Source organism: Phyllopteryx taeniolatus, chromosome 8 (assembly GCF_024500385.1).
Source record: "Phyllopteryx taeniolatus isolate TA_2022b chromosome 8, UOR_Ptae_1.2, whole genome shotgun sequence".
Lineage (NCBI taxonomy): Eukaryota > Metazoa > Chordata > Actinopteri > Syngnathiformes > Syngnathidae > Phyllopteryx > Phyllopteryx taeniolatus.
The window spans coordinates 22,466,395-22,493,299 of NC_084509.1; the positions used below are offsets into that span (position 1 = coordinate 22,466,395).

The window sequence follows — 26,905 nt, forward strand, 5'->3', positions numbered from 1 at the left end:
GCAAATGTGCTAACCACTACGCACTGTGCTACCAGGCCAAATACTGATACTTTATTTGTTAGTCATTTAAAATGTATGGACCAATTTGCATTTGTTACAAAGTGCTGATAAGGCAAACATGATAACTAAAGTCCCATATGGTGGAAATAAGCAAAGCAATTTGATAATGCAGTCTGGTTTTGGGCAATCTTTCATTTTGGAGTGATAAACAATGTACATTATGATAGTAATAAGAAAGAAAATTCCACTGATGTTTTAATCAATCAAGTGAAGTGTACTAGATTGACTGCCTGTTATAAGATACATTTAATAATGTTCGAGAACAATAGCTGGCAAGCAATGAATGGATAGGAGAATTTGAAATAGTTTCCTTCCAGTGGCTTTAGAAGCCAAGTAATGAGGCAAGGATATAGTGCTGCTCACAATATCCTGGACAAACAGACGTTTTTCCAATGACAGATGAGTTTGACAGGTACCAAGGGATGTCACTTTAGCTTTCCCTTTTCCTTCCTAATAATCCGAGTGTCACGGCTGCAGGTGATACGGACATCTCTCATCAGATTCCCCAACATATTTGGAGTTTTCACCAACTCTAATGAGGTTCCTTCCACATTGGAAATGGTAACTGGACTGCACTTATACAGCACTTTATCTACACAATCACAGTGTCCAAAGCACTTTACAAAGCCTCACATTCACCCATTCAGACACAGATTCATACACCAATGGGTGGCTGCTGCCATGCAAGGCGCTGCCAGGCCCACTGGGAGCAAATTAGGGTTTTTCTTGCCCAAGGACACTTCGACATGGGAACAGTCAGAGCCTGGATTCGAACAAGCTACCCTTCAGTCACTGGTTTGCCGAAATCTCTCAGACGTGCGCAGCACAAAAGGGGCCGTCTGCGCCGGTGGGCGTAAACATAACCGACTTTATTCGCCTCTAATCAAAGCGGCTTCATTCATTCATTCCCTTTAAGGGAGGGGCAATGACGGTCTCGCATGCATGGAGAGAACGATCCGTGCTGACTCGAGCATCGTCACTTGGCCGACGTGGCAAGAGACAACCGTCATGAATTACAGGATGAGCTGGCGATAACCGCAGGTGACTTTAATGTGTACGCAGACCTCAATAAAACCTATCCCCAGCCATGCACGATCACTCTATACAATACTACATTGTTCAAAAAAGAGAAAAGAAAAAGCTGCTCAGAGGCTTGCTATTATATTGCTATTTATTTTCGATGCATTATTGCTATTTTATTACGCCGCCTTGCTGCCAAGCCGCAGAAGCGAAAGTTCTCTTTGCTTCCAGTGTCAAATGCATTGTAAGTCACTAATCATCACCTCTGTGCTAGCGAGTAAACTACACTTCTTACCATACTTCTTAGACTTATCATTTATGTTATCACAAAGGGAGGGCGAGGAGTGGGTAGGAAAAGAAGGAAAAGCATGATGCTAATTACTAAGCTATCATGTCATGAAGTAGCAAAACACCGAAATAAGTTTCTGGCGATACAGTACACTTGTCACATAGGTCCGGCTGGAACCACGTAGAACCAAGTTTGAACAATGAAATAACAAGGCAATTAATGTCTGGAGATATAAATGTAAAATAATTCACGGCCTCTGAACCAGAACTGAATTAATACATCACTGGAGATGTCATCTGAGAACGGGGTCAGGTTAAAAGTATATTATTATTATTATTTAATCATTTTATTATTTATAATATTTATTATTATTAATTATAAATATTTGGAATTTACGATAACCATAATGAGGACATTTCCATTACTTCAGTAGCAAGAGTGGATATAGGAAAATAGAAATATATAATACAAATAGCATGCCAGAGAAGACATCTATATAAGTACATTCACAAACTTACAAAGCTAAACTATTGTCCATGCATAAACTACCCAATTCAATCAATCAGAAATAGTGTTTGTATGTTTGCAAGTGCTGAGCTTTAATTGACTTTTTGAGATCTGATTTATCTGATTTAATAGAATGTCACTGATGGTGTAGTGGTACACTCGCCTGACTTTGGTGCGGGCAGCGTGGGTTCAGCTCCCACTCAGTGACGGTGTGAATGTGAGTGCGAATGGTTGTCCGTGTCTATATGTGCCCTGCGACTGACTGGTGACCAGTTCAGGGTGTAGTCCTCCTTTCGCCGAGAAGTCAGCTGGGATAGGCTCCAGCGCCCTGCGACCCAAACCAGGATAAGTGGTGTTGAAAATAGATGGATGGATGGAAATTCAGACAAATTTTGACAAATTGTTCTGTGGCAGGTCTGTGGATGGATGGATGGATGAACAGACATTGTGCTGGTAAATCTGCTGTTGTGACCAGCAAGTTTATGTAGAGTGTCCACTCCCCCACTCTGTTTCCACACAACAGTTGTCTTGACTAGCTGAGACTGTCGACATCATTGTTTAAAGTGGCTAAGTATACAATTTTGAATAGAAAATAATTCATGAAGATTAAACTGAAGCAGCTGTATCACTGTTTATTCTTCATTGTGCAGTTGCCCTTTGAAAGGAACCCCACAGTTAGACTAAGAACAGAAAGTCTTCTCATATTCATGTGCTCACCTTTACTGTATTTCGCCTACTGACTTGCCTTCCCTCATGCTGATATGAAATTGAGGCCCTAATGTGTTATGTTGTTATGGTAGTTGGCTAATGAGAGCTTTACCGGGGGGCCGGGTGCTCGTCCCGACTCATAGTTTAAGGAACGAGCTCACACTCATTCCAACCCCCAGAGAAGACATTTTAACAACACTCTGATAAAGGCTTTCCACTGCCCATTTCTGCCCTAAAAGCCTCATTTCTGCCTCACAATCTGGCATTTAAACACACACACACACCTGTATATATACTATATTGCCAAAAGTATTTGCTCACCTGCCTTGACTCAGATATGAATTTATGTGACATCCCATTCTTAATCCATAGGGTTTAATATGACATCGGTCCCCCCTCTGCAGTTATTAAAGCTTAAACTCTTCTGGGAAGGTTTTCCACAAGGTCTAGGAGTGTGTTTATGGAAATTGATGCCAATTTTGCTCATTTGTAAGGTTACACACTGATGTTGGACGAGAAGGCCTGGCTCTCAGTTTCCGCTCTAATTCATCCACAAGTGTTCTATAGAGTTGAGGTCAGGATTATGCAGGCCAGTCTAGTTCGTCCACATCAAACTCTCTCATCCATGTCTATATGGACCTTGATTTGTGCACTGATGCACAGTCATGTTGGAACAGGAAGGGCCCATCTGCAAGCTGTTTCCACAAAGTTGGAAATGTCCAAAATATTAGCCCCTTAGCTCCAGTGAAAGGAACTCTAAATGCTTCAGCATACCAAGAGATTTTGGACAGTCAAACAGTTTGGGGATTACCCCTTCCTGTTCCAACATGTCTGTACACCAGTGCACAAAGCAAGGTCAATAAAGACATGGATGAGAGAATTGGAATGGATGAACTTGATTGACGTGCACAGAGTCCTGCCCTCAACCCAATAGAACACCTTTGGGTTCATTTCGAGTGGACAGTGAGCCAGACCTCACAAATGCACTCCTGGAAATATGGGAAATAATTTCCATAAACTCACTCCTAAACCTTGTTGAAAGCCTTCCCACAAGAGTCAAAGTTCTTACAGCTGCAAAGGGTAGACTAACATAATAATAAACCATATGGATTAGGAATGGAATGTCACTTAAATTCATATGTGAGTCAGGGCAGGTGAGCAAATACTTTTGGCAATATAGTGTATTTATGTGTGTATGTTTGTGTGCATTTACATTTATGTGATTGCGTGTGCGCGTGTGAGTGTCTGTGACTTGATACCTAAGGTAACATCTCTTTCAATATATTTTTACTTAATTTAATATGTACATACCCACTCTCTCTCTCTCTCTCTCTCTCTCTCTCTCTATATATATATATATATATATATATATATATTGTAATGATACTTATATATTGTGGGGTGATTTTATCAAACATTTAGTCATTATCCTACATCATCATATTCTACATGCATATGGCTGAAAACACAAAACAGACATTATATATTTGTCTCTAAAGTTCGAGCTACCACAGCTATACAGAGAAATATGTACCTCCCTGAAGGAGCATATAAGATGGTTCATTGAGACTTACTCATTTGGATTTTATTAAAGGCTGATTACTAAAGCAGCTCCACTGGTGCTTTTATATACACATGAGCACATTGACATGCCAGTCAGTGTGTTTCAGCAGCAATACTACAGATGTGAGGAATCCCCCTTCAAAAGACACACAACTTTGGAGAGGGGACCAGCAATACACAGTGCAAGTGCTTGTGTAGTGAATTACAAATGTATTCCACTCCCACGGATTAGTGCAAATGCTAATCACTTCTTTGATTAAGCCTCACCTAATTCCCAATTAATCTTGAGACTCACTTTGTCTGGCTTGCTGAAATGAACTTCCCCAGATATCCCTCTACCCTCTGGATAGTCAGGCAACTTCACACATTAGCTGCTCTGGAATCCAAAGACTAAAAAGCATTCATTCATTTTATTCAGGGGGTTTAGTGGTATTCAACTCATCATTCATTGCAGTGTCTGTGGATTCAGTTTCAGGCTTCACTCAATTGTTTTATTACTTTACGATAATCCATTTTGATGACAAGATAATGCTATTTAAGTACTCATTTCATCTCTTATCTGCCAGCAATACACTGGCCAACACTAGCCAGCTGTGGTGGTGATATTCTAATGGATGTATTTTTTTCTGTTTTATAAAATAAAATAAAGCTATAATTTATTTTTTTGCACAAGTATGTACCATCATTATTCGAGCCCTGCCAATACAATGTAGACAAATTGATAAGGCATGATAAAGATGTTTAGATTTGCTTGCCCATAATATAAAGTTTATATTTGCGTACACCTCTCAAACCTTTAACCTAATTGAGCAATATGAAGTATTAAAATTAAAATAAATTTATTACCATAGGCCACTTTCAACAAAAAGATCATCCAGTATTTTGAAGCAATTTAATGCAAACTCTTTCCATTTTAGTGAGCTCTCAGTGTTTTAATATTTTGAACAGGAATTGGGAATTTCAAAGTGAATTTACCTTTTAATACACAATTTTGAGCATGTTCATTAGGCTACGCTGTGAAATCAATTATTCAAACATAACATTCAACCAAACTAAAACTACTTTTTTTCTGTTCAGTAATTGAGAAATAATAATACATTTTACATACTTTTGTAGAGCAGTAATTTAGAGAATTCACTAATAACAATAATTCTTACACTAACTATCATTTTGATTAAAATTGTTCTACATATCGGTATATTAACCATTACAGAAATATTAAAAAACATTACCATGTTGTTAATGTAGAGTATCTGTAGCAGCCTTACATTGGATGGTGTTCCAATACATTTATGTAGCACTGAACATTTTTGAAATTGTCTTTAGTGTTTTATAAACAGTACACACTGGTGGTGGCATGATACTACAACATGAATGATACAAGATGCAAACATGTAAAACAATTAGTGGACTTCAGTTTTAACTCATTCACTGCCATTGACGGCTGTTGAATTCAAATATCCCTGTTAACGTGGAGTGATGATAAAACTTGAACATACTGTGTAATAGTTTTCAGTAGTTTTTTTCATCATCACCTTATACATTTTTCCAATCTTATAAATCATGATGGTGTTTTGAACTCCATCCATTTTCTGAGCCGCTCCTCCTCACTAGGGTCGCGGGCGTGCTGGAGCCTATCCCAGCTATCATCGGGCAGGAGGCGGGGTACACCCTGAACTGGTTGCCAGCCAATCGCAGAGCAATTGCAAACTCCACACAGGTGGGGCCAGGGATTGAACCCGGGTTCTCAGAACTGTGAGGCCGACGCTCTAACCAGTCGGCCACCGTGCCGCCTGTTTTGAACTCATATTTTCATAATTATGATTATTAATTATAGCACATTATAGAACAGCTCATTTTGATTACAGCTCACATAAATATATTTTTATTTCATCTTCTCCATCAAACTGATTATTTTAATCTATTATTCAGATACGCTCGGGATGGGCCATAAAGACGTTATTTGTCAGGAAGGTTATTTGTTATTTACAATTTAGTGAAGTCATGAGGCAGTTAGCAGGCAGAGGGGAATGAATAGTAACATACAGTAAAGAGAACAGAGACGAACATAATTAACTACATACCTTTATTGTTCTACTGTCCTATGGGATAAAACTGTTGAAACATTCTTTTGTGTCTAATACCATAACCTGTAGTTAACCTCAGCATTCATCATGTAGGAGAACTCATCTTTAATTGTGGTTGTTTCTAACTGTTTTGTGCAGAGTGTCAAACTTTCTGCTTTTTAGCTGTTGGATGTTGGTCAGAACTTAATGAGGTAATCATTTAGCACAAAGTCCCCACTGTTTTACCTCAAGAACTACAGTATAATGGGAGAGCCATTCAAGATAATCATCAAAACTGACGTAACACAACTAAAGAAAAAGGGACTGTAAGAGTCTCTGTGCAGGGTTATTGAAACTGATATCGTCTCTGTAAAAAAAAAAAAAAAAAAATTTAAAGAAATCCCTCGTAGCAAATCCCTCTGTTACCCCTGCAGTGGAAATACACAAAAAATGTTGAGACAGCTTTAAAAACTGAACATTAAAGATACGGACTGGAGTGCTTCAAAATTCAGGGGACTGTACTGGAGTCATTATAATGCTTACTTGTCTAAATCTATTAGTACAACCCCAATTCCAATGAAGTTGGGACGTTGTGTTAAACATGAATAAAAACAGAATACAATGATTTGCAAATCATGTTCAACCTATATTTAATTGAATACACTACAAAGACAAGATATTTAATGTTCAAACTGATAAACTTTATTGTTTTTAGCAAATAATCATTAACTTCTAATTTTATGGCTGCAACACATTCCAAAAAAGCTGGGACAGGTGGCAAAAAAGACTGAGAAAGGTCAGGAATGCTCATCAAACACCTGTTTGCAACATCCCACAGGTGAACAGGCTCATTGGGAACAGGTGGGTGCTATGATTGGGTAGAAAAGGAGCTTCCCTGAATTGCTTAGTCTCGGCTGGACCCCTGGGCCTGATCCCACCCCTCGATTGATTGGGTGGGGTCCTCAGCCGCCGCGGTGCGGCCACAGCAATTACAGGACAATTCTGGCAGTCTTTGTGCATGTAAAATCAATTCACTTGCATGTATCCGCAGGCACACAACCCTTACTGCAACAAATAACTAATGAATATGCAAATCGCTTGTGTATCCCCTCATTTATACTCTCGACCTGTACACTTTTAGAATTTACATAATTAATGCCACCACACTTCAGTTGTACAGCCGGGTTCACGACCCTGGTCCTGCATGCTTCTTCTCCTGTCCTTGTCCTGTTCTATCTTGTCCTGTCCTTCCCTCACAGGGTGTAGCACTACAGCCCAATGCAACAATCATATATAATGTTTCATTGTTGTAGATAATGTAATGATTTACTTCACTCATCCTGTTTACAATTAGTGCTTTGTCTTTGTTTCTTTCTCCCTTCGAGAAACTTTGTTCGGTTCGACTGATCAAGTCTGATTCTCAATAAACCTAAATTATAATACCACAGCGGAAGCTTAAAAACTCCACTGTGACACAGTAAAACTGTTTCGGCATAAAAGGGATACAGATTTTCCATTCTGCTTGACTTAACAGCCGAACAGGACAAAAAATAAATAAAATAAAATAAAATAGTTAATGCTCTGCGATTGGCTGGCAACCAGTTCAGGGTGTACCCCGCCTCCTGCCCGATGATAGCTGGGATCGGCTCCAGCACGCCCGCGACCTTAGTGAGGAGAAGCGGCTCAGAAAATGGATTGATGGATGGATAGTTAATGCTTTATTTTGTCGATTCTACACTGTATTGTTATAGCGTTTATACAACCCCAATTCCAATGAAGTTGGGACGTTGTGTTAAACATAAATAAAAACAGAATACAATGATTTGCAAATCATGTTCAACCTATATGTAATTGAATACACTACAAAGACAAGATATAAAAGCCATTTATCAACAACACCCAGAAACGCCGCCGGCTTCTCTGGGCCCGAGCTCATCTAAGATGGACTGATCCAAAGTGGAAAAGTGTTCTGTGGTCCGACGAGTCCACATTTCAAATTGTTTTACCATCATCTGTGATGGTATGGGGCTGTGTTAGTGCCAATGACATGGGTAATTTACACATCTGTGAAGGCATCATTAATGCTGAAAGGTACATACAGGTTTTGGAGAAACATATGCTGCCATCCAAGCAACGTCTTTTTCATGGACGTCCCTGCTTATTTCAGCAAGACAAGGCCAAACCACATTCTGCACGTGTTACAACAGCGTGGCTTCGTAGTAAAAGAGTGCGGGTACTAGACTGGCCTGCCTGCAGGCCAGACCTGTCTCCCATTGAAAAGGTGTGGCGCGTTATGTAGCGTAAAATACGACAACGTAGACCCCTGACTGTTGAACAGCTGAAGCTGTACATCAAGCAAGAATGGGAAAGAATTCCACCTACAAAGCTTCAACAATTAGTGTCCTCAGTTCCCAAACGTTTATGGAATGTTGTTAAAAGAAAAGGCGATGTAACACAGTGGTAAACATGACCCTGTCCCAGCTTTTTTGGAACATGTTGCAGCCATAAAATTCTAAGTTAATGATTATTTTCTATAAACAATCAAGTTTATCAGTTTGAACATTAAATATCTTGTCTTTGGAGTGTATTCAATTAAATATAGGTTGAACATGATTTGCAAATCATTGTATTCTGTTTTTATTTATGTTTAACACAACGTCCCAACATCATTGGAATTGGGGTTGTAGATGATATCTTTCTCTCAGTACACATTCATATTGTATGTAGGATAGTAGACATTAATAGTCACGATATTGCTCCCATGTATCAGTTTTTTTCCCCACTGGATGAAGTCAAGCTGCAAAATGTAGTCTAAATTTATTATGAGCTTCTCCATTTAAGCATGAGCGCCTAAGAGCTTTATACTTACATGCTGTAGAGGCGTGTGTGTGTGTGTCTGTGTGTGCGTGCGCGCACGCATGTGTATGTGTGTGTGTGTGTGGCTTGCAGAACTCATGTTAGAGTATGTATTCTTCATAGTCTGTAGTGTTAGTCGAAGAGAATAACGAACTGCTGAGTCAAAAGCGAAGCAAATTTATTTATACAGAGCATTTATTACACAAGGTAACTCAATGTGCTTTACATGATTAAAATAATTTAAAACTTTAAAAACAGGTTCTAAAACATTTAAAACAAAGAGAAAAACATCTAATACAAAGAGAAAAAATAAAAGTACAATTATAACAGCGTACAATGAACAAGACGCTGAGCTGGAGAAGCTTGGAAAATAGGACTTCGGGATGATGGTGTTGAACGCAGAGCTGAAGTCCACAAACAGGATCCTCACGTAGGTCCCCGCGCCGTCGAGGTGTTCTAGGACGAAGTGCAGTCCGACGTTGACTACGTCATCCACAGACCTGTTTGCTCGGTAGGCAAACTACAGGGGGTCCAGCAGGGGACCTGTGTCGCTCTTGAGATCGTCCAGCGTTCAAAGGACTTCATGACCACAGATGTCAGGGCGACAGTTCTATAGACATTCAGACCCAAGCTTGCAGGTTTCTTGGGGACTGGGATGATGGTGGAGCGTTTGAAACAGGATGGTACCTCGCACAGTTCCAGAGGTCTTTTGAAGATCTATGTGAAGACTGGAGCGCAGATTTTGAAGCAGGATGGGGACACATGGTCTCGGCCTGCGGCTTTGTTGATCTTTTGTTGTTTGAAGATACGTCTACATCCTTTTTGTGGATGGTCAACGCAGGAGGGTGATGGTGGTTGGTGGTCGTCAGCTAGTCCTTTATTTTTCTCTACTTAGGGTGGTCGCTTGTAATTGGTTAGCGATTGTAATCCACGCCAGACTGATTTAGAGTCGTTAGCGGTAGGCTGTTTTTCTAGCTTTACTGCATCATTTTCTCTTTGCAAATTATACAGGGCTCTATCCCCACTTCGATAGGCGTCCTCTTTAGCCTGGCGAAGTTGCTTAAGTTTGGCAGTGAACCACGTCTTGTTGTTATTGAACGTGCAAAATGACTTTGTTGGTACACACACCTCTTCACAGAAACTGCTATAGGATGTAAAAGTGTACGTATATTCATATAGGCCAGTTGAAGTTTCAAATCTATCAATCAATTTATCCATACACCAAGGTTTTGGACTTGGTCTTTGGTTTTTGAAGAGTGACTCCGGGTATTTATAACAGCAATCCTCTTTTCTTCATTGCCAAACACAATTTTCTCAGTTTTGTTTTGGTTTAATTGAAGAAAATGTTGGCTCATACAGTTATTTATCTGTTTTAGACAGTGACACAACACCTCAATTGAACTGTAGTCATCTGTCGACACTGCTAGATATAACTGTGTGTCATCTGTATAGCTATGATAGTCAAAATTAAAGTTCTGAAGACCCAAGGGTATCAGGCTGAAAAGGAGGTGTCCAGGGACTGACCCTTGAGGGACCCCATAGGTCATTGGCATTCGATGAGATTGAACACTTCCAGTGGTTACAAAATAACTCCTTTCCTCCAGGTAGGACCGGAACCATTTAAGGACTGTTCCATTTAGTCCTACACACGTTTCCTACCGGTTCAGCAGTATATTATCATCTACCGTATCAAACGCCGCACTGAGGTCCAACAAGACCAGAATTGACACCTTTCCCGAGTCAGCATTCAACCTAATATCATGTAGCACTTTGATGAAAGCAGATTCTGTACTGTGATGAGTTTGGAAACCTGATTGAAATTTGTCAAAACGTCCATTTAAGTTCAAGAAATTGCTGAGTTGATTGAAAATCATCAATTCACATGGATGTGAACAGTTTGAGATGGAAAGGAGAGTGGAGCTCAATGCATAATGGCAAAAACTGGCAGTCTTGGTCTGTGGCACCATAACTAAAGAATGACTCAGGACAACTTTCCTGACTTGCTTCCACAAAACCAGTGTAGTTATGGGTGAGAAGTGAATAAAGTATAAGGATGGGTGCACATCCTCCAGGGGCTCCATCATAAAATGTCTTGAAGATGAGTGACTCTGACAGACTGAAGTCTGCTTGACAGAAATTGCCAGAATCCACTGTGAGAGGGTGGTGCTCATGCTATCGTTGCTTTTGAGTTTAGGAGCTTTAAATGCAAGGTGACGTAGGTACATTATTCTCGATTAACTATTATGTTCAAAATGTGTGAGAGTGACACTATTAGTATGGTATATTGTGGATGTGCTTGCATAGGGCTGCAATGATTGTGATTTTCTGGGAGGATAATAATGAAGAAAATACATCAAACAAGATCATTTTAATTTATTACTCACAGTGCTATGGGTATTTTTTTATATAATTTGATCAATAGTGGTTAAGACGCAGACCACTGAAATTCCTTCTGAAAATCAATTAATATTACTGATATGAGTATTTGAATTATTGGCAGTTGTTGTCCATCAAAATTGTCAAATAGTCAAAATGTTTGAAATTGTTTCTAAGAAAAAAAGATATTCTAAAGTAATACTTTTCAAACTTTTAATACCAAAATGTCTTAACCGTTAAATGTCCAAAATGACGTTTCATGATTTACAGCACGTTTTCTGAAGATGCTAATTACACTTTTGGACAGATAGGATGTTTTTTCACATTGCTTAATATGCCTTTTGCATGAAAACGAACACAAATGCATCTATGTGTCTTCAGAGTTGCTTTTTTATGTTTTTGTTTCACAAACAGTCCATCTTTGTGACTCTAGAACTGTTTGCCATTAATGGCACTTGTTGCCACCTCATTATCTTGTTGCAATTCACCAGAGGGATCTGTGAGTTGAATTGCCAGGATGAGGCAGCCATTTTACATTCACAGCATTCAGCAGAGAACAAAATAAATGGTGTTATTTCTGAGATATGAATGAATCTGTATGAATTTGTCAGTGTCGGAACTATTGTATGTCTTTACCGTTATTCCGATTGCATACAAAGACAAGAGTATAATGGGTTTAATGAGTAGTTAGGATCATTTAGGATCATTTATGCAACTTGTATCTGCAGAGTTTGAAGGGCAACACGGAAATTCTGCAGCTCACACGATTTTTATGAAGCTGTTTGTCTGCTCTGCCCTTTTGAGTTTACTGTTATGTAAGAAGTATATTCCAATGAGCCACCACCATTTGCTCTGTCCGTAAGGATTGCCATTTCTATGAATGCCTAAAATTTTAAATCAATAACTTTTTGAAAATAGGACTTTAAGCGTGGCTGTTTCAGCATGGGAGACATTTACCCATACATCCATCCATCCATCCATTTTCTGAGCCGCTTCTCCTCGCGGGCGTGCTGGAGCCTATCCCAGCTGTCATCGGGCAGGAGGCGGGGTACACCCTGAACTGGTTGCCAGCCAATCGCAGGGCACACACAAACAAACAACCATTCGCACTCACAGTCACACCTACGGGCAATTTTAGAGTCTCCAATTAATCCATGTTTTTGGGATGTGGGAGGAAACCGGAGTGCCCGGAGAAAACCCACGCAGGCACAGGGAGAACATCCAAACACCACACAGGTGGGGCCGGGGATTGAACCCGGGTCCTCAGAACTGTGAGGCTGACGCTCTAACCAGTCGGCTACCGTGCCTTTACCCATACAGTATACAGTAAATCCAAGGTGGCAAAATTAAATGTCTACCGTTGATGAAATTATATGAAAATGACCCATATAGCGGCACGGTGGACGACTGGTTCTCACAGTTCTGAGGAGCGGGGTTCAATCCCCGGCCCCGCCTGTGTGGAGTTTGCATGTTCTCCCCGTGTTTGTGTGGGTTTTCTCCAGGCACTCCGGTTTCCTCCCACTTCCCAAAAACATGCATGGTAGGTTAATTGAAAACTCTAAATTGCCCGTAGGTGTGAATGTGAGTGCAAATGGTTGTTTGTTTATGTGTGCCGTGCGATTGGCTGGCAACCAGTTCAGGGTGTACCCCGCCTCCTGCCCGATGACAGCTGGGCTAGGCTCCAGCACGCCTGCGACCCGAGTGAGGAGAAGCGGCTCAGAAAATGGATGGAGGGATGGATGACCCATATATTTGATTAATAGCAGTTGGTTTGACCCGCTTGCTGTCACAGAATCTTTCTGTATGCACAACACAAGATGCAGTTTTACGTCGTTGGAACTGTATTTTAGATCTCAGCATATGGGCCATAAGTGCATTCAAACTGTTGTTTAATAAATGATACGAAAGACAGATGAAAATAAAATAAAACATGAATTTCACGTTTTTATTATATTTTATAAGGACAGTCTCGAGCAAATACAACAGGGAGCAACTGAGTGAAAAATAAAAGCTTCCTGCAAACAGTGGGAATTGCATCACGACTGGCATACAAATATTTATATTTATACTGATTATCTCGGGGGAACTTGTTTTATTTCCTCCACTGAAAGTTGTGAACGTCATACTGTAGGATTAGGAAGAGGAGCAAGAATATAACACTAAGGTCAAATGTTGCAGTCCTGCTCCATCATAGAATTCTGTGTTTTGACATTTTCCTTCCTACATCCAACAGGGGTCATCTATACCACAGACATGCTAGATCGCGAGACCAAGGATTCATATTGGCTAACAGTGTATGCCAGTGACCATGGTGTGGTCCCCCAGTTTGCCACAATTGAAGTATTTATCCAAGTGGAGGATGTAAACGACAATGCCCCGCTGACGTCCGAGCCGCTGTACCGACCGTCAATACCAGAGAATTCTCCTCGGGACGTTTCTGTGGTCCAGATCCAAGCCCAGGATCCTGACGCTACACCACACTCATCAACTGACAGGCTCAACTACCGCATCATCAGCGGGAACCCTCAAAATTTCTTCACCATCAACCCTCGAACTGGTAAGTATTTTTTTTCTTTACTTTGCCTTAATTCCATTGTAAATGTAATATTTTATGGCGAGAAAACATTAAAAAAATTTCCATTAGCCATGACTTGATTTGATGGAGCTGTCTTACCATTTTGCAGTAATGACTGATACACATTGAATCAGTTTCCAGCCACATACACAGAATGTTCATCTTGGTATTAGGGGGGGGAAAAAAATGTGATTCATTTCTAAAGATTGGCATGTGTACAGTTTGCTCACTTGAGGCTATAATTACATCATGTCACTGTTGAGAACACATTCTTGAGTGGTGTTGTACCAAAATGAAGATATAAATCAAGTGTCTCTTTGAGCGAAAAGGAATGGACTACAAAGGATGAGTACAAATGGAAGCGAGAGATCAGGGAAGCCGTTGATTGCTGAAGCAGAAAGAAATGAGCTGTCTTTCTGTAACTCGAACATGATGAAGCTGATTGTAGCTTGCATCCCATTTACCATTTTCCATTTCGACCTTTTATTTATTCATTCCTATTTGTTGTATTCGTCCTGCATCAACACAGGTGAACAGTTCCATGATTTAACTCATCAGAATGAAAATTAGAGAGAGGGAATAAATTACTGGAAAAGTTATTCTCTTCTTACAGGGTACTTTGCCTACAGAAGCAGAAAATAATAGTTGTTGGGAATAAAGTACTAGTACTAACAATGGAAGGGGAAAAAAAAGGCCATCATTTTGTGATGAATAAAAATAATCTGATTGACTAAAGAAGAGGAAGAATATCACAGGAGTGTATCCTGGTGATGAAGAATAAGCAATTTGAAGCAATTGTACAAATGTTTTGTTTTTTTTTGGGAGAAAAGAAAGGATTCGACTTGCTTAAGTACCCCATTAATCAGATTTTTTTTACCTGTGTGGAGTTTGCATGTTCTCCCTGTGCCTGCGTGGGTTTTCTCCGGGTACTCCGGTTTCCTCACACATCCCCAAAACATGCACGCGAGGTTAATTGAAGACTCTAAATTGCCCGTAGGTATGAATGCGAGTGCGAATGGTTGTTTGTATATGTGTGCTCTGCGATTGGCTGGCAACCAGTTAAGGGTGTTCCCCGCCTCCTGCCCGCAGTTAGCTGGGATAGGCTCCAGCATACCCGTGACCCTAGTGAGGATAAGCGGTGTACAAAATGGATGGATGGATATCAAATATATATTGATCTGATCTCAAGAAAGAAATCCTGCTGGGCTTAGACTGCTGTGTAAGTTTATGTGAGGATGTTGCTATTCACAGATGAATGTATTCTCATATTTACAACCTATTACGTATTTTCCACATTATTACAGAATTTATAAGACATGATTCTGTAATTGTGTAATTACATAAGGGTGGCAAAAGAATCAGTCGATATATGTGGTGAAAAAGTTTCACGATTTGATGTGCTCAGTATTGTGGTATACAGTTGGATACAGTCCTCAGGCTTGTCTCAGTTGTTTTGAAGAAACTTCTCTGACAGTATACAGTAACAAACGATTCCCCATAAAGATTGCAGCTTCATGAAGCTTTCTCCTTACTGATATTCTGCGTACATCTAAATGGATGCACAGTTATAATATGGAGGGAAAATATGAAAATGGATAATGGCTTATTCAAATATGTGTGTGTGTGTGTGTGTGTGTGTGTGTGTGTGTGTGTGTGTGTGTGTGTGTGTGTGGTGGAGATTCGGCAGTGGGAAGAAATTGGATGTGGAGAGAAAACAGTTCTGTCAACACATGAATAAATGCAGTCAATTCAGAGGTTATGGTATGTGACGTGAGTACAAATGTGATCTTCCCTCACATTACAAACCAAAGTGTGAGACACACCTGTATTCATTAGTTGATTTATCAATCAGGTGTTGGGCTAGACTTTGAATCTTAGATATTTTGTGGATATGATTCAATGCTTCCAATTTTTTTCCAGTTTTTTTTTTTTTTTTTTTTTTTTCCAGTTCCAGTTCAAGCTCTGTCAAGGTGACGTTTGGTTTTTTGTGTGTGTGTGTGTGTGTTTTTTTAATTTGTTTTTGGCCACATTTTTCCGGGGTCCCCACGGCGAGCAGGCTCCAGCTCCCTGTGACCCTGAACAGGATAAACAGTAGAGAAAACGGATGGATGGATAGATGGACGTTACTCAGTGTTACAGCATAGGTTGTCAGAGGCCTAGGCGAGCCAAATATGTAGAACTGTCGTGCTCCCTGGGTCCAGCTGTCCAGGTATTGAAGTGTAGTTACTTTTCAAGGCCTCCGTAGTTTTTGTTTGTATCCAGGATCGTAAACGTGTGTCTGCATGTTTAACAATCCACATTACATTTTTTTTGTGACTAATTGCACATCCATCTACATGGAATGAAATGTCCACGGGCCCAACCTTGGGCTCCTAGATCTCAGCTGGCCGCTGCTACGTAGTGACAGGGACCCTTCAATGGGGAGGGTAGTGCAAATTGACTAAAGAACCAGTGAGCTGATGTTGAAGGCATCTATTGCAACTCTTAATAGGACCATTTTCTACCATACCAGATTTTTGTTCAATGTATAAATAGGCCTTCATTTCAAGTCGCCCGTGTACTGTTTGAAATGACAGTATTCATTAGTCTTTTCCAAGCCGGTTGAAAAATGAAGTCAGTCCACAACATGGTTGAGCAGGAAAACAAATGACTAAATGTTGTATTGATTTCCGAAAGAGTGCTTTCCTGTGTCAGAAAAAGATGGCACACTTTACAATCATTGTAATTGATTTAATTTGACTAAACAGATTCCATATACAGTATTCTTGAAATGACTGAGATTGTATGGGTAAACGAGAACGTGATTTGATTCAGTTGTGCCATTGTTTTATGCCCATGACCTTTCTCATACTCTATTGTCTGTCTCGTTCCTATTTCTCCTCAAGTAAATTGTAGCTCTCATGGCAGCCTGCACCCATTCATTTATTGCACTGACTTCAGTGCGCATATCGACATGGTAATCAAGTCACTCACGCTCTCACACTCACATACTGTATACACACATCCCCTCCTTTACATTCCATTCCTCCTTCTTGTCTACTACTATACTTCGAAGACCTCCTCAATTCCACCGACACGCCTTCCCATGAGAAACCAGCGTCTGGGTTCTCTGAGGCGGGCTCTCCTGTCTCTGAGGTTGAGATCACCGAGGTGGTTAAAAAGCTCCTCGGTGGCAAGGCCCCGGGGATGGATGAGATTCGCCTGGAGTTCCTAAAGGCTCTGGATGTTGTGGGGCTGTCCTGGTTGACACTCCTCTGCAACATCGCATGGACACCGGGGACAGTGCCTCTGGATTGGCAGACTGGGGTGGTGGCCCCCCTTTTTAAGGAGGGGGGCCGGAGGGTGTGTTCCAACTACAGGGGGATCACACTCCTCAGCCTCCCTGGTCAGGTTTATTCAGCGGTGCAGGAGAGGAGGGTCCGTCGGGAAGTCGAATCTCAGATTCAGGAGGAGCAGTATGGTTTTCGCCCTGGCCGTGGAACAGTGGACCAGCTCTACACCCTAGGCAGGGTCCTCGAGGGTGCATGCGAGTTCGCCCAACCAGTCTACGTGTGTTTTATAGACTTGGAGAAGGCGTTCGACCGCGTCCCTCGGGGAGTCCTGTGGGGGGTGCTTCGGGAGTATGGGGTACCGAACCCCCTGATACGAGCTGTTTGGTCCCTGCACGACCAGTGTCAGAGCTTGGTTCGCATTGCCGGCAGTAAGTCGGACTAATTTCCGGTGAGGGTTGGACTCCGCCACGGCTGCCCTTTGTCACCGATTCTCTTCATAACTTTTATGGACAGAATTTCGGTTAGGTGGCCTCAGAATTGCATCTCTGCTTTTTGCAGATGATGTGGTTCTGTTCGCTTCATTCAATTGGAGCGGTTCGCAGCGGTTGCTACAGTGTGAAGCGGCTGGGATGAGAATCAGCACCTCCAAATCTGAGACCATGGTCCTCAGTCGGAAAAGGGTGGCGTGCCCTCCCCAGGTCGGGGATGAGATCCTGCCCCAAGTGGAGGAGTTCAAGTATCTTGGGGTCTTGTTCACGAGTGAGGGAAGAATGGAACGGGAAATCGACAGGCGGCTCGGTGCAGCATCTGCAGTGATGAGGACTTTGTATCAGTCCGTTGTGGTGAAGATGGAGCTAAGCCGAAAGGCGAAGCTCTCTACTTACCGGTTGATCTACGTTCCTACCCTCACCTATGGTCACGAGCTGTGGGTCGTGACTGAAAGAACAAGATCCCGGATACAAGCGGCTGAAATGAGTTTCCTCCGCAGGGTGTCCGGGCTCTCCCTTAGAGATTGGGTGAGAAGTCATCCGGCAGGATCTCAGAGTAGAGCCGCTGGTCCTCCACATCGAGAGGAGCCAGATGAGGTGGCTGGGGCATCTGATTCGGATCTCTCCCAGACACCTCCCTGATGAGGTGTTCCGGGGACGTCCCATCGGGAGGAGACCCTGGGGACGACCCAGGACACACTGGAGAAACTACGTCTTTCGGCTGGCCTGGGAACGCCTCGGGATCCCCCAGAAGAGCTGGATGAAGTGGCTGGGGAATGGAATTCTGGGCGTCCCTGCTAAAGCTACTCCCCCCGCGACCCGACCTCGGATAAGCGGTAGAAAATGGATGGATGGATCTTCATGCTCCTTTGAAATATGAGTGGACAATCACAATTGAATCTGTGTATGTGATGTACAGCACTGACATTCACAAAGCGCATCTGATGAATATGGTGATGTATTTTTGTCATGTAAGGCAATGACAAGTAACTAATGAGCATTTTATATTCGGCTGTGCTGTACATTATCTGCCCTAAGACAAAACAAATGCATTCACATTTTATTTAAAGTAAAATGTGAAACCTTTGACAGCAATCATTGTCTTTTTAATTTCATATGCATTAAATTGTCTGATATGCTGACAGAGGCTACTCTGTCTTATTATTGCAAGTGGTGTTTTATGACATCATAACGAAAGTCAAAGAAGCGTTCTTTTCATTCACAGTTTTTCAAAAAGCAATTAGTAAACATCTTTGAAGCTTTACTTTCACATAGTAGTGTGCATTCTAATGAGGGATGTTGGATGTCGATGAATTGAGGAAATTACGCTCAAATCATTTTACACCTTATTAACTAAGCGGCAAGAGGAAAGAGGACACACAGCAGCTGTTTCTACAATGGATTGACTTAATCTTTGCACTTTGCACTTTTTAGATTTAATCTTGGTGGAGGGGTTTGTTCGTCCCAATGATCCTGGGAGCTAAATTGACCTAAAGGACCTAAAGGGACCTAACAAAGCATGGCTCAAAAATCCCCTATGATGAGTACAAACAATGGAAGACGTTTTCCCTCGCACGGACACGGATCACTGGGCCCCTCATCTGGAGGCAGGCTTGGAGGTGGCGCTCAGTGGTGAGCACCTGGTGGCTGGGCCTTCACCCATGAGGCCCGGTCTTGCACAGCACAAAGAGGCAAGGTGGGTGCCCCTTCCCATGGGCTCACCACCTGTGGGATGGGCCAAGGGGGTCGGGCGCATTAAGAGCTGGGCGGCGGCCGAAGCTGGGGACCTTGCCGATCAGAATCAGAATTCTCTTTATTTGCAAAGTATTTCAAAAATACACAAGGAATTTGTCTCCGGTTGTTGGAGCCGCTGTAGTAGGACAAAAGACAGCCATTTTGACAATAAATACTTTTGAGACAATAAAAACAAAAACACACTACGGAGAGTCACTTAGCCTCTAGCGATTTAATGGCAAGCAGGAAGAAGCTGTTGGACTCTCTGCTGGTTTTAGTTTGCATGGATCGATAGCGTCTACCTGAGGGAAGGAGCTGGAAGAGGTGGTGACCAGGATGTGGAGGGTCCAAGAGGATTTTGCATGCTCTTGTCTTAGTTCTGGCAGCTTGCAAGTCCTCAAGGTTGGGTAGGGGTTTTTCCGGCTGTCCTGATTATCCATTGCAGTCTGAGTTTTTCTTTTTTTATGGCAGCACCAAACCAGACTGTGATGGATGAACGTAGGACTGATTCGATGACTGCTGTGTAGAACTGCCTGAACAGCTCCTGTGGCAGGTCGTGCTTCCTCAGAAGCCGCAGGAAGTACATCCTCTGCTGGGGTTTTTTTAGGATGAAGTTCATGTTGGTCTCCCACTTCAGGTCCTGAGAGACTGTAATTCCCAGAAACTTCAAGGTTACGACGGTTGACACAGGGCTGTTGGACAGCGTGAAGGGGCAGCTGTGGTGAAGGATTCTTCCTAAGGTCCACGATTCTTCTCTACAATCTTGAGTGTATTCAGCTCCAGGTTGTGTCGGCCGCACCGAAGCTCCAGCCACTCCACTTCCTGTTGATACGCAGAGTCGTCACCGTCTTTGATGAGGCCGATGACTGTGGTGTCGTCTGCAAACTTCAGGAGTTTGACAGCCGGGTGCGTTGAGGTGCAGTCCGTGTAGAGAGAGAAGAGCAGCAGAGAGAGGACACATCCTTGGGGCGCCCCGGTGGCAACGATGCATGTGGATGAGGTGGTGTCCCGCAGCCTCACTTGCTGTGTCCTTCCCTTCAGGAAGCTGTAAATCCATTGGCAGATGACAGGCGGGACGCTGAGTTGGAGGAGATTAGTTCAGGGATGATGGTGTTGAATGCAGAGCTGAAGTCCATGAACAGGATCCTCGCGTAGGTCTCCGCGCTATCGAGGTGTTCGAATGCAGTCCCATGTTGACTGCGTCATCCACAGACCTGTTTGCTCAGTAGGCAAACTCCAGGGGGTCCAGCAGGGGTCCTGTGACGCTCTTGGTCCCCGGCTACAGAAGCTGACTCTAGGTATGTGGAATGTCACCTCTCTGGTAGAAAATGGATGGATGGATGGATGTATTCTTCTGAATGCAAAACGTGTCTGAAACAGAATTTTACAGGAGTTAGTCTATCGTATTTTCACGACCATAAGGCGCACGTAAAAGTCGAACATTTTCTCCAAAATGGACGGGGCGCCTTATAATGTGGCGTGCCTTATGTGTGCCCCGAGTTCCAAAATCTATAAATGTTGTGTGATGAGTGCTCCGCTAGACTGACTGGGAGCATTTCCTGCCGACATGCTGCTTATACAGAGGAAAAGTGGACGTGGCTGAGGACAGCATACGGACGTAAACGGGGAAGGGTGCTCGTGAAGGAGGACGCTAAAGGCACGCCCCCGGTAGGTATATAGCGCCGGTCAAGCCAGCCTCCACTCGTACAGTAGAAATCAAGCCAGCCGCCCCTAATTTTGTTCATACTAGGCATTACGGTAATAAGTCGCCAACTCGAAAGCCACCTTCAAAGTAAAAGCTTCCCAATAATACGGACGTCAATGCTCTTCGGTTAAGGAGTGCAACCAGCAAGATTAATTTGAATCTTGAGAAGATATCAAATAAACAAATTTTTTTAAATGTATTTCAAGATTCAAATTAACTTTGCTGGTTGCATTCCTTAACCGAAGAGCACTGACATCCGTATTATTGGTAAGCTTTTATTTTGAAAGTGGCTCTCGCCGCGAGTTGGCGACTTATTACCGTAATGCCTAGTATGAACAAAATTAGGGGTGGCTGGCTTGACTGCTACTTTACGATTGGAGGCTGGCTTGACCGCAGTCGAAAACTGCACCTACGAAGAAACACGCTTACGTGCGCCCCCAGTAGGTATATAACGCCGGTATGTGCATTGTGCAAAACATCGGTTTGGCTAAGGACCCCCAAAAATGGCACCTACGAAGAGACACGCTTACGAAGCACAGTTTAAACTGCAAGCTATCAGTTACATGGAACAACATGGGAATCGAGCAGCCGCGAGAGAATTCAAGAGCAATTCATGGTTCGCAAGTGGAGGAAGCAGGAAAACGAGCTTCGCCAAGTCAAGAAGACGAAGCTTGAGTTTCCGCGGAAACGAGGCGAGGTGGCCCGAGTTGGAAGACCAACTCGAACAATGGATTAATGACCTCCAACGGCTGGACATCGGTGTAAACAGGGCGTTCAAAGTGAAGTTGTGAGCGGCGATGGAGCGATCGATGACAGATGGCGAACACAGCTTTACTAAGACTCGGAGGCAGCGCCAGGCGAGTTACGCGACAATTTGTGAATGGATTGTGGATGCTTGGACTAACGTGTCTGCTTGCACTGTTGGTCGAGCTTTCATAAAAGCCGGCATCATTTCTGAGGAGCCGCATGGCAATGAGACTGATTCCGACGAGTACGAGAGGGAACCCGGCGTGTTTGATGGAGAACTTGCCGAGCTGTTCATTTCGGATACAGAAGATGAGGACTTTGATGGATTTTTGGATGAGGATTGATAGAAAAATAACGTGAGTACATTGTTAAATACGTCAATAAAGTACAACCGAACTCAGTGTTGCTCCTGCTGCCTTTTGTTTTAGCGTGCATGCATGCTACCGTATGTTTTAAGCAAGCGTATGTTTTACCATCCCTGCGCCCAATAATACGGTGCGCCTTATGTATGTGTTAAATACAGACATAGACCCGTAACTGAGACTGCGCCTTTTAATACGGTGCGTCCTATCGTTGGAAAAATACGGTAATCTAGACTATTTTGTTTTGTTTTGTGTGTCGGTACACTGCTTGACAGAAAGAGCTAAAAAGCTCGACTGCATATTTGGACTGCTTATGAACTGTGAATAAACTGCTGTTAAATCGCCCTGTTCCGGATTTGATGCTGAGCTCAATGATGCATCACAAATGTGACAAGTCCCATGTCATCAGTCTGTTAAGCTCACAGCAATCCCATCCGCTGTGTCTTTGAGAGTCTCTCTCTCGCAAGTCTGCATCTCCCGCGACGAGCGGGGTGCTGCAGACTTAACGTGAACCTCGATTACTAATAATAAAACTTTGTAATTTAACTCACCTGGCTCCTAAGTTCCTCCTCCTGCCCTTAAGTTGTAGCAGCTGCTAAAATCACCACCACCCCAGCATCACTGTAAAATATGTATTTTTTTAGAAAGAATGCAAACAAGAAGGCGGCACGGTGTCCGACTGGTTAGAGCGTCAGCCTCACAGTTCTGAGGAGCGGGGTTCAATCCTCGGCCCCGCCTGTGTGGAGTTTGCATGTTCCCCCCTTGCCTGCGTGGGTTTTCTCCGGGCACTCCGGTTTCCTCCCACATCCCAAAAACATGCATTAATTGGAGACTCTAAATTGCCCGTAGGTGTGACTGTGAGTGCGAATGGTTGTTTGTTTGTATGTGCCCTGCGATTGGCTGGCAACCAGTTCAGGGTGTACCCCGCCTCCTGCCCGATGATGGCTGGGATAGGCTTTTTTATGCATTTTTTCACTTTCAAATTCATCTTGCGGTTTGGTTTTGGCCTGCAGGTTGTATGTTTGACACCCCTGTTAAGATATAGCACGCTGTGTGTTGTTTATTAGAATAAATTGAGGGCAATCAACGCTTGTTTGGACCGTGTTGCGAGACTTTCCTTGTCCAATCAATGAGTTTGTAGTAGAGGGGTATCAGTTGTCACCTGTACCTTGCCAAATCAATCCTCTAATGGTGCCAGGAACTTTGGTCTCCAACAGAAAATCACTATTCTTTGCCCACCTACACCCAAAATCCTGCAGTGTGTTCAACATTCTGTAAACTCAGGCTTTTGCAGTTTTTGCCTTGACAGCCTTATGAAAAAAAAGTGTTACTTTCACTCTTGCGGGAAATCTCTGATAAATAGGGAAATAATAGGTGTCCACGATAAATGTTGAGGGGAAAGAAATTCTAAACTGACAGATTTTTTAATTATTTGTTAAAAGCTTTCTATACGTTATGGTTTCGGATAGTTGGTAACTTGTTGTTACCAAAGGTAGAATAATTCCTCATGGGGAAGCAAAGGGGAAAATTTGTGAATACAAGACACGCCCTGTGAAAATAATAATAATAATAATAATAATTTATTGCATTTATAGGTGCCTTTCAACCCACTCAAGGTCACTTTACAAACAGAGTTAAAAGAAATCCAATTACAAATAACAGACTTTAAAACAATTGAAATGGCAAAAGATGAAATGTTAAAGTGAGTAGGCAGTCTGGAATTGGTGTGTCTTGAGTTTGGATTTGAAGAGGGTTAATGAGTCTGTGTTTTGGAGGCCAGGTGGTAGTGAGTTCCAAAGACAGTGGGCCAGAGTGCCTGAAGTGTCTGTACCCCACGGTGGACAGAAGGGGTGGTGAGGTGGATGGAACACGAAGATATGATAGAGCGGGAGGGGATGGCAACATGCAGGACGTCAGCAAGAAATTGCAGGGGGATATTATTAATGGCCTTGAAGGTGCAGATCAGTATTTTTTATTGGATGTAATATTAGACAGGGAGCCAGTGGAGTTTTTTTCAGGTCTGGAAAATGTGTTCATCTATTCTTTAAGATGAAATGACCCTCCCACACTATACATTCTAGACCCAAACACATGAAATATATGTACCTACAATAACTCAATTTAAAGTCAGTTTACTTAGCAGTGAACATGTGAAACTTGAACAGAGCATCTACAGCTCTTCAGAAAAATACAGTAAAAAAACAATATGTGATCGGCTTCAGATGTTGCGATATATCTGGAACTAAAGATATATTTGTTCTAATTAGCAAAATCTGAAACGCGATATAGCGGGGGATTGCTGTAATCTTAAATGAAAGTGAAGCCCAGCAATGGTGGTCCTGTGGAGTTTTGTGTGGGAAATGGTTCATAGAAACCACTAATGGTGATGACAGTCCTCCTCGCACCCCAATAAACTTGGAATTTGAGACACCCACTTCGCAGTCTGTCTCTCATATCCCCCACTTCGTGGAGCAGCTTTCAGTTTGTAGCTGTTACGAGGCATTACTCCAAATAATGCAATCGGTCGCTCTGGTGGAACACCATCTTATATTTGCCCGAATGCACCTGGGAAGAACCAGAAGCTCATAACATGAGTACAATAGTCAAGCTTTCCAACAGTATAAAACATTGGAATGAAGCATTGTCTAGCAAACACGAATGTTTGTTTCATGTCTTGTTGCATGTTTTTTTTTGTCCTCGTCTTCATGGCTAAGCTAACCATATTTGTATTCACACCAATCTTCATATATACTACTTCATAGTGAATCTTGCTCATGCAGCTAATTACATTAACACAGTAGGTGTTTTGCATTGGTGAAAAAAGCACAGTGACCTTAATCTTCGAGATTCCCTCCCACATTGGCGCTCCATTTTAGTATAATTGAAAAATCTGGTGGGGTTGCTATGACTTTTTCTTTCATCTTTACCACAGTTACTTGCCTTTGTATGTGAACTGATGTTGCAGAATGAACTCACGAGGTTGTGAGTTCCATTCATATTTCTTGAAGACAGAGCTTTCTGAAAGAAACAGAGGGACAGGCTTTGTATGTGATGTAAGGTTTGACAAAGGTGTTTTGGAGAAAGAACCAAAGTTAAATCATACTTTGCTCAATGGCCCTGACACAAATGGTAGCATTTCCAGTAGTGCTACATGTTTAGTTTTTAAATGTAATTGACTTGTTTATTCGAGTGCTACTCTCCGTACGCTGAGAGGGAAGTTTCGCAATGGAGTGATTCCCCATTTACCGATTGAGGTGAGGAAGCCTTTTGGGGATGCGGAAGTGGAGCTAAACTAAAGGCTTAGTGGCTTAGGGAGAAGTCTTGTGTGAATTTGATGTTTATGGGAAACGTGAACTTGCTTCTGATTAAAATTGACGAACTGTGCTGATAAACAAAGACAGGACCTTCAGAGAATGCAGTTTACTGTGTTTTTCTGAAACGTGGCTAAAGGTACTCCCGGATTCTAATGTGTCGATGCCCCTTTCCAACTCAATCATACTAGACAAGTTAGCCAATGCTTGTGGGAAGCGGAAGCGGAAGAGGGCAATACGTGAGCAATAGGTGGAATAACACTGGACATGTAAACATCAAGATCTCCATCTGCTGCAGAGACATCGAACTTATGGCGGTAATTCTGCGCCATCGTGGTTGTAGTTTACTTCCCTCCACATGCTGATACTGAGCCAGTGTGTGATGTCATCCACTCCGCCGTCGCTAAGCTTTAAGCACAGGATCCTGAGGCATTTTGTTCAATATTTAGACTTCAATCACGCTGCTATGGACAAGACACTCCCTGCTTTTCACCAGTATGTGAACTATAAAACCAAGGGAAATTGAACTATTGGCTTACTATACACCAATGTCAAGGATGCACGCGGTGCCATATCACTGCTTGCACTGGGGGAGAGCAGACCACAACCTCATCATGTTGAAGCCTTACTACAAACCTCTGGTGAGGAAAATACCCACATCTACCGGCTTATTCAGCAAGTCATCTCTGGAAGCAGAGCATGCTCTGAAAGAATGTTTTGGAACAACAGACTGGGATGTACTGTGAGGTTCTCACTCTTGGAAAGTGGATGAGGTGGTGGACTGCATTACTGATTGCATCAACTTCTGTATGGATGTTCCTGTAAGAACTGTAAACTGGTTTGCCAACAACAGGCCCTGGATCATGAGGGACGTCAACGAGAAAAAGGCCTTCAAAGATGGTGATCCACTGGACCGCAGTCATGTGGAGAAGGAGTCAGAGTTCAGCCCAGGGCGGTAAGGAAGTTAGAGCAGAAGCTACAGAAGAACAGCATGAAGGGATAGGATGAAGACAATCATTGGCTGCAGTTCTAAAAGAGGTGCCACCACTCAGGGACATATGGGGAGAGCTAACTAACTGAACCAGATTTTCAACAGGTTTAGTAGTCTGTCTGTCTGTTTGTCTGTCTGTCTGTCTGTCTGTCTGTTTGTCTGTCCGTCCGCCCGTCCGTCCGTCCGTCCGTCCGTCCATCCATCCATCCATCCATCCATCTATCTATCTAATCTAGCCCTGAACACATGAAGAACATGGTGACTGATTGATTCCC

General features: G+C 42.6%; 1 protein-coding gene across 5 annotated transcripts in view; it reads left to right on the forward strand.

Annotated features, from left to right (window-relative positions):
* fat3a (FAT atypical cadherin 3a) overlaps positions 1 to 26,905 on the forward strand; it is a 182,270-nt gene that overhangs the window by 85,397 nt on the left and 69,968 nt on the right. For all 5 annotated transcript variants that reach the window (XM_061781961.1, XM_061781962.1, XM_061781964.1 and 2 more), the window contains exon 3: positions 13,679 to 14,002. In XM_061781961.1, the coding sequence (XP_061637945.1) occupies positions 13,679 to 14,002 (324 nt within the window). The remainder of the gene's footprint in view (positions 1 to 13,678; positions 14,003 to 26,905) is intronic.